Genomic DNA, 8,402 nt, shown 5'->3' with positions numbered 1-8,402 from the left:
GGTTCCTATTCATCCTGATATCTCATTTCGATCGTGAGATACGATTTTTTAAAGTAATATTCCTCCTGCCTACTAAGCGACGCTGACATCGACTCCGTTCACCGAAGCTTAGTGAATGTTAGTGAAGCGAATTTTAATTTATAAAAAGAAACAGAAATAAGCTATGCGGGGTGAGGGAGGTTCCGTCCAATCGAAAAAGATGCTGCGTTCCAGACAGGCAACGTACTGTCCTCTCCCCGAGTTTGCAATCCGAATTGGTACTAAATAATAGCCATTAGGTGATATTGTAATAAATTGCTTCAAATAGACAGGTGTTTCAAGGTGTTCCGGTGACCATTTTCATCATATTCGTCTAAGTAGGTATTATATTTGTAAGTACTTTTTTATGATGTTAAAACGAAACGACTACTATTATTTTATTATATTTTATAATAAAAATTAAAAATGACAGTTTCTTGTATATTGATGTTTACATCATCAAAGTCCGGTAAGTGTCAAACTATAATGTCATTTTTAAATTTTGAAATAAGTAAATGTTATATAATCGTAATTGCTGTTTAACCGGACTCGACAGTATAAAATAAAATGTTATACGATACATGTCCGCTAGGTCTTGTAATAGTACCCGTTAAATAGTATGTATACTCAAATAATAACTCGTACTGTTACAAGTCACCTACCGGACTTATAACGAAAATAACTTGTATAACATTTCCTTATATCACTAGATTTTATCCCATTCTTGAATTTCTCCAGATCCAAAAGCTATGTAAAACATGCCAGATATTAAATAAATTCCAGCTGAGAGTAAAAAAATTTCATCCCACTGAGTCGGATCGTACTCATCAACTACGATTATATCAACAATTATCGGCGTGATAATTCCACATAAATTAGCGCAACTATTTGTGATTCCCATTAAAGTGCCAGCGTGATTTTGAGATATATCGATATGGTTTAATTGAAACCCCGAAAGTGTAGCTGAATTCATGCTTAAACCGGTCATTATTAAAACAACAACCTTTATAGTAGTTAAGTCATCAACTCCAGATATGATTAAAAAAATTATAGCTGGCCCGAATAAACCAATCGATGTCGCAATTTTTCTTGCATTTCCAATACTCAACATTTTCCTATTTATAATAAAATCCGTACCGATAGCAAACGGAAAAGAAGCTATCCAAGCAACAAAATAAGCTAAAGCTATAACAACCCCGTTTTCTTTAATATCAAATTTCAAAATTGTATTCATATACGTTGGAAGTTCGTTCATTAATGTAAAATAACTCCACATTTGTCCGCAATGAACAATTAAAAGGCCCCAAAAAGGACGCGAAATAAAAATTTCCTTCCAAGGCGTTAAGATTTTCTTTGATTTATCGGTACAAGAATAGCCGTAACTGTTTATGATGTACAGTTTTTCTTCGATGGATATATTCTTATGGTTTTTAGGTGAACTCTCGCCGATAAACGCCCAAACAAACATCCAGATAAATCCAAATAATGCGTAAATGTAAAATGCGCTTGGCCAACCGTAAATAGACGCAGATAATTCGCCTGTTAATAACATGCCAATTACAATTCCAAGGGTACAACCTAAAAAAATATAATTTATAACGTTATTTAAGTTGCCTATTAAATAATAATATTAAACTTTTTTACCGGAATAAATAAAAGACCCCATTGTAGATCGTTCATTGCAAGGTATCCATAAACTTATCAAATTATGCACACAAGGAAAAAAGAATCCTTGACATAAACCTTGTAGAAATCGACACAAAATGCACGCCCAAACACCAAATTCAGCAGATTTCGGGATAGCGCAAGTAAATAAAGCACAGAATCCCATCGAAAATGTAAGTATCCACTTGGAACCGTATCTTTTTGCTAAAATCCCTGCGAAAATTTGTGGCAGAACATAGCCTACGAAAATCGCTGATAGTAATAAACCTTTCTCTTCTGTATTCCAGTGGAACGTCTAAAAAACTGATTTTAAATTTTAAACTTTAAAGTTTTAACTTATACTTACCGGAATTCCCGGATTCACTTTGTCATCCGTTATTGCAACGATCCCAATCGAAAGATTTACTTTCATACCGAACGATATAAAAGTTAGCAGGAATACCATTAAAATTTGTACGTGACGAATACCCAGGCATTCTTTGAGCGCGACATTTTTCCCGTTTAAATTAATTTCTTGACCGTTTTCACCTTTTTTTGGATTCAAAATCATCTCGGTGATAATTATTAAAACTATCCGTTAAAGTAGAAGGAAAATAACGTGTAGTGATGGAACATTCAGATTTTACGTACTGAACGGTTGGTTTTCTAGTTTCACTTAACATATTTTACATTACTTTGTTACGATAAGAACTTGAAAATGTTTATATTTACGCAAAATGGACTTTGTTGAAAACTAATAAACCGTATTTCCTATTTCCGTAGTACTTAGTTAATTTAGTTAATGTTTAGGCAACCCAAATAACGAACCAAATTTTATGTAACCATGACAATTTTGTCGATTTTCAAATGTTACAAATAAAACAAGCAGCCATTATTGTATTCGTTATTAAAACGACGCCTTTTATTCGATCCTCGGAAGATAGAACCCCAATTCAAGTAAGAAATTTCCAATTTTTCTTCGAACCAACACCTACAATTATTCCCGACATTTGTCGCGCGAACATTTGGTCCTTCGAGCCGGATTGTCGGTATTACCGGATTGTCGGTATTACCGGATTGTCGGTATTTTCTCTTTTCCCCGGTTATCGGAAACATCTTCGCCAGCGTGCGTTGTTGGGCCCTTCGTTGCCGCGCTTTAATTCCCGGTACCTTGGGGTGATCCGGACGCACGACGCTGTTTCCGAGATTCCTTTTCCCTTAATTTATATTTAATTTCGTTTATTTTGAATTTATTTATTCACCATGACAACGACAACTGATAAATTACAAAAGGCCGTTTTAAAAAGGACTAGTTTGCTTAATAGATTAAATGAAACTCTTACCTACGGCCAAAACTTGATCTCGGAAGAAGATAAATGTATCTTTTCTGCACGGGCAGACCGCGTTGATACTGTTTATGATCAATTTCAAGACATTCACAACCAGATCATGGGTTTTATCTCAGATGGTGACTTCCCACAACATGATGAGGTAAGGAAAGAAGTTGATAAAGCTTATTTTACCATCAAATCGATCCTTATAAAAAATAAATCGTCACCTGCACCTATTCCTATTCCGCAATCATGTCCAAAACTAAACAAAATCATAATTCCTGTTTTTGACGGCAATTACAAAAATTGGCCGACCTTTTTCGATTTATTTAATACAATGATTAATGACAATGATTCATTATCAGCCGTAGCCAAATATCAATATCTTCTCACTTCACTGTCCGGAGAAGCGTTAAATTTAATAAAAGGTCTTCCTGTGACCAATGACAACTATATAATTGCCTATAACTCGTTAAAGGGGAGGTACCAGAATAAACGTCATCTTGCTACTTTATATTTTAACGAGATCGTTGCTCTGAAACCAATACAAGAAGAGTCATCGAAATCTTTTAGGTTTTTAATAGATACCTTCAAAGAAAATATAGACGGTTTTCGGATGCTTAATTTTCCCGTTGATCAATGGGACTTTCTTTTGTTTAATATTCTTCTTCAGAAGTTAAACATTTCTACAAAAACCAAGTTTGAATCCGAACATACCACCTTTGAAATTCCAACATACCTTCAATTAATTAATTTCCTAGAAAACCAAGCAAAGGCTTTCAATTCAGTGTTACTCACATCTGATAAACTTTCCATGAACAAAAACAAACCTTTTCAAAATTATCGTGGCAAAACATCGGTTAACCTCAAAACTGAAGATGTAAAACTATCTTTTAAATGCATATTATGCCCAGAATCACATTCAATATATCGTTGTTCTAAGTTTCTTGCAAAATCAGCTTCAGAAAGATTATCCATAGCAAGAGATCACAATCTCTGTCGCAACTGCTTAAACAAAAATCACAATACAAGTTCTTGTACATCCAATTATCGCTGTCATTCCTGCGATCAACGTCATCACACATTGCTACATTTTGAAACTAAGAAGCAACCAACTATGCATGTAGGGACGACTGCATGTAATAATGGCAACGTATCCATAGAAGGCGCTAATCATCAGGTCATTTTACCTATCGCGTTCGTACAGATTCGTGATCATTTTGGTCGACTTCATTTGGCAAGAGCTTTATTAGACTCTGGGAGCATGTCTAATTTTATTACCACCAAACTATCGCAAAGACTTCGGTTGCCACGTAAAAGTCATTCATTGGAGATTCATGGATTGAACTCTATGACATCAATTTGTAATAAGGGCATCGTTAATTGCAAGATTCAATCTTGTCAATCCCAAAATTTCTCTTGTGATCTGAAAGCCATTGTTACTCCGTCTATTTGTTCTGCTCAACCTTCATTATCACGTATCATTAATTCTTACGATCATCTTAAATGTTTGGATTTTCATCCTGAACATAATACCTCAGTCAAAGATGTTGATCTACTATTGGGAGCAGAATTAGTTCCTCAAATTTTTACTGGTGGTCGTGTCTGCGGTGGTCAGAACGATCCTATTGCTTTACATTCCGTCTTTGGATGGATATTAATGGGAAAATCTCAATTATCGACATCGACTTCATTATCAACTTGCGTTTCTACGACTGATGATTCTATTGATTCAGTAATTCAACGTTTTTGGGAATTGGAATCAATTTCTGAAAATAAAACAATGTCTTTAGAAGAAGAACAATGTGAAGATCACTACAAGAATACTTATCGACGAGACGTATCCGGAAGATTCATCGTATCTTTACCCTTCAAGAAGGATGAATCTGTTCTGGGAAATTCATACAACATCGCCTTAAAAAGATTTACTTTATTGGAAAATCGCCTACTGAAAAATGTGTCGTTACATAAAAAATACGTTGATTTCATGAGAGATTATCTTGAGACTAATCATATGTCCCTCATTCCTTCTCCAGATATTACGTCTATTAAATATTATATTCCTCATCATTGCATAATTCGTGATGATAATCAATTGTCAAAATTTAGAGTAGTCTTTGATGCCTCTGCGTTATCATCTAATGGCAAATCGTTAAATGATGTTCTGTTGATTGGTCCAAAATTGCAACAGAGTATCGTTAATATTTTAATCAATTTCCGATTTTTTAAATACGCATTCACTTGTGATATTCAGCAGATGTACCGGCAGATTTTAATCTCCCCTTCAGATCGAACATTTCAAAACATTTTATGGCGTTTTTCCCCTGAAGAACCGGTACAGTCATATCAATTAAACACGGTTACTTATGGCGTTTCTTCAGCACCGTTCTTAGCTCTCAGAACAATTCTTGAATTGGCTAATGTGTACTCAAATGACTATCCTAAAGCTTCCCATGTACTGAAACACAACGTTTACGTTGATGACATTGTCACTGGAGCTTCCACTATTAATGAGACACTTACGCTACAACAAGAATTAATAAACCTTCTCAACAAAGGCGGGTTTAAATTAAGAAAATGGGCCAGTAATAACCTTGATGTTCTAACTGCGGTTTCCGAATCCGATTTACAACGACCCATCTCCATGGACTATGATGAAACATGTTCCGTTAAGGTCCTCGGTCTTCAGTGGGATCCTTGCTCCGATCAGTTTTCCTTTTCATATACATCCCATGAATCACCTTGCAATAAGAGAACCATCTTATCAGACATTGCTAGGATTTTTGATCCGCTCGGATTTCTAACACCATGCACATTTAAAGCCAAGCATTTCATTCAACAATTATGGTCCCTTCATCTCGATTGGGATGAATCGCCCCCGTCAAGCATCCATTCCGAATGGAAAACCTTTAAACATAATCTTAGTTTATTATCCGATATTCATTTACCTCGTTTGATCATTCCTGATCAACCCGAACACATCCAACTTCACCTTTTCTGTGATGCATCGCAAACGGGTTACTGCGCTGTCGCATACCTTAGATGTTCCACATCCAATCTCATAACGACTTCGTTCGTTTGCGCCAAATCACGTGTGGCCCCTTTAAAGACGATTTCAGTCCCTCGACTGGAACTTTGTGGAGCCACCTTGTTAGCCGATTTATTTTCATCAATCACCAACACACTGTCGAATTTACCTGTCGATTTAGTCGTTGCGTGGACCGATTCACAAGTGGTACTTCACTGGCTTCATTCAGCTCCGTGTAGATGGAAAATCTTCGTAGCCAACAGAGTCTCTCATATACAAAACGCATTACCTCCCTCATCGTGGCGTTATGTGCCTTCTCATGATAATCCAGCCGATTGTGGTTCCCGTGGTTTATGTCCAAGTCAATTGTCATCTTTTAATCTTTGGTGGAATGGTCCATCATGGTTGAAAGAAGATTCCGATCAGTGGCCAGTTAACCCCATTTTCAAATATGAAAATAATGAAGCAATTGCTAAAGAGAGCAAACCTATTTTAGTAAATTGTGGGGAAAATCAAACACATTTTCTGGATCACTTACTTACTAAATTTTCTTCCTTATCAAAAATCCAAAGAATTATTTCGTACATAAGACGGTTTATTCTACTTTCTAAGAAAAACCGCAACGTTAATTTATTCTCATCATTTTCACAATTTGAACTGCAAGATTCACTTCATGTTCTCATAAAACATGTTCAAAATCAACATTTTTCGTGTGTCTTCAATGCTCTTATCAAAAACCAGTTGGTAACAAAACCCTTTCGTAAACTCACACCCTTCATCGATCGTGACGGGTTGCTCAGGGTGGGTGGACGATTAAGACATTCGGATATACCATACGAACATAAACATCCTTTATTACTGCCGTGTGATTCAAGACTAAGTGAATTAATAATCGAAACAATTCATCGTGAATATTTACATCCTGGTCAACGCACCCTTCATGGATTATTGGCTCAACGGTATTGGATCCTGTCTCCGCGAAGAGCAATCCATCGCGTGTTATTTAAATGCATCAGATGTTTCCGGATGAATCCACGGCCACAAGTTCCATTGATGGCCGACCTACCAAAGTACAGAATATCAGAAGTGAAGGCATTCTCAGCAGCAGGAGTCGATTTTGCAGGTCCCATACGCACTACCATGAACCGATCACGGGGATCTCGTTCTGTAAAATCGTATCTGTGTATTTTTCTTTGTATGTCTACTAAAGCTGTTCATCTGGAGTTGGTTACAGATCTTACGACTGATGCTTTCATCGCGGCTCTCCGAAGATTCCTCTCTAGAAGAGGGAATTGCATCAATTTGTATAGTGACCAAGGAACTAATTTTATTGGAGCGAACAACAAGTTAAAAGAGATTGCCGAAGCTACTGGTTCGACTTTCGGCATTCAGTGGCATTTCCACCCTCCAGGAGCACCTCACTTTAACGGATTGGTTGAAGCTGGGGTCAAATCTGTGAAGAGTCATTTATTAAGAGTAATTGGAGAACAAATACTTACCTTCGAAGAAGTGTACACAGTGATAACTCAAATCGAAGCAGTGTTAAACTCAAGACCGTTATGCCCTTTGTCAAGCGATCCCAACGACTTGCTGCCCTTGACACCATCACATTTTTTATGTTTGGAACCGTTAAATGTGGAATTACCTAGTCCAGACTTTACCAAGAGTCCAATAAACCGTCTCGACCGTTGGAATTTGCTGCAGCGTATGGTACAAGATTTTTGGGGCCGTTGGCGGACTGAATATCTACATACCTTGCAGCAACGTATGAAATGGAACAAAATCACTCCTATGATTAAAATGGGAGACATGGTGGTCATTAAGGATGAACAGCGTCCCCCATTGCAATGGACGATCGGACGCGTAGTGGAAATACATCCAGCGCAAGATGGCGTTGTACGGGTAGTGGTTGTGAAGACCGCTAACGGAAGATTAATGCGCCCCGTCGCAAAGTTATCTGTATTACCCGTCAATTGAATTTTGTATTTTATTTCTTTTCGCTATTTATTTATTTGTTTTCTTTTTTAATTCATCATTGTATTTTGTATTGTTATTATTATTCAAATATTAATTGTTAAAAAATAATATTTTTTGGTGGGTGGAATGTTTAGGCAACCCAAATAACGAACCAAATTTTATGTAACCATGACAATTTTGTCGATTTTCAAATGTTACAAATAAAACAAGCAGCCATTATTGTATTCGTTATTAAAACGACGCCTTTTATTCGATCCTCGGAAGATAGAACCCCAATTCAAGTAAGAAATTTCCAATTTTTCTTCGAACCAACACCTACAATTATTCCCGACATTTGTCGCGCGAACAGTTAACAATTTAATATTAGATATTTCTAAATAAATATCTTGTGAATAAATAAATTT

The 8,402-nt window shown here is 36.4% G+C and overlaps 2 protein-coding genes across 2 annotated transcripts; one reads left to right on the top strand and one right to left on the bottom strand.

Annotated features, from left to right (window-relative positions):
* Positions 1 to 411: 411 nt before the first annotated feature.
* LOC111429361 (putative inorganic phosphate cotransporter) lies at positions 412 to 2,467 on the bottom strand. The gene is made up of 3 exons (XM_023065252.2): positions 2,030 to 2,467; positions 1,663 to 1,978; positions 412 to 1,596 (listed from the first exon to the last, which is right to left on the bottom strand). Exons 1-3 carry the CDS (start codon positions 2,231 to 2,233, stop codon positions 725 to 727), a joined length of 1,392 nt encoding a protein of 463 aa, XP_022921020.2. The 5' UTR covers positions 2,234 to 2,467; the 3' UTR covers positions 412 to 724.
* A 458-nt stretch (positions 2,468 to 2,925) lies between these two features.
* On the top strand, positions 2,926 to 7,998 carry LOC139431771 (uncharacterized). The gene has a single exon (XM_071199931.1). It carries the CDS (start codon positions 2,926 to 2,928, stop codon positions 7,996 to 7,998), a length of 5,073 nt encoding a protein of 1,690 aa, XP_071056032.1.
* Positions 7,999 to 8,402: the final 404 nt, after the last annotated feature.

Source organism: Onthophagus taurus, chromosome 11, assembly GCF_036711975.1.
Source record: "Onthophagus taurus isolate NC chromosome 11, IU_Otau_3.0, whole genome shotgun sequence".
Taxonomy (NCBI): domain Eukaryota; kingdom Metazoa; phylum Arthropoda; class Insecta; order Coleoptera; family Scarabaeidae; genus Onthophagus; species Onthophagus taurus.
The sequence above is the reverse complement of the archived record's forward strand: the minus strand, read 5'-3'. Positions and strand labels throughout refer to the sequence as shown.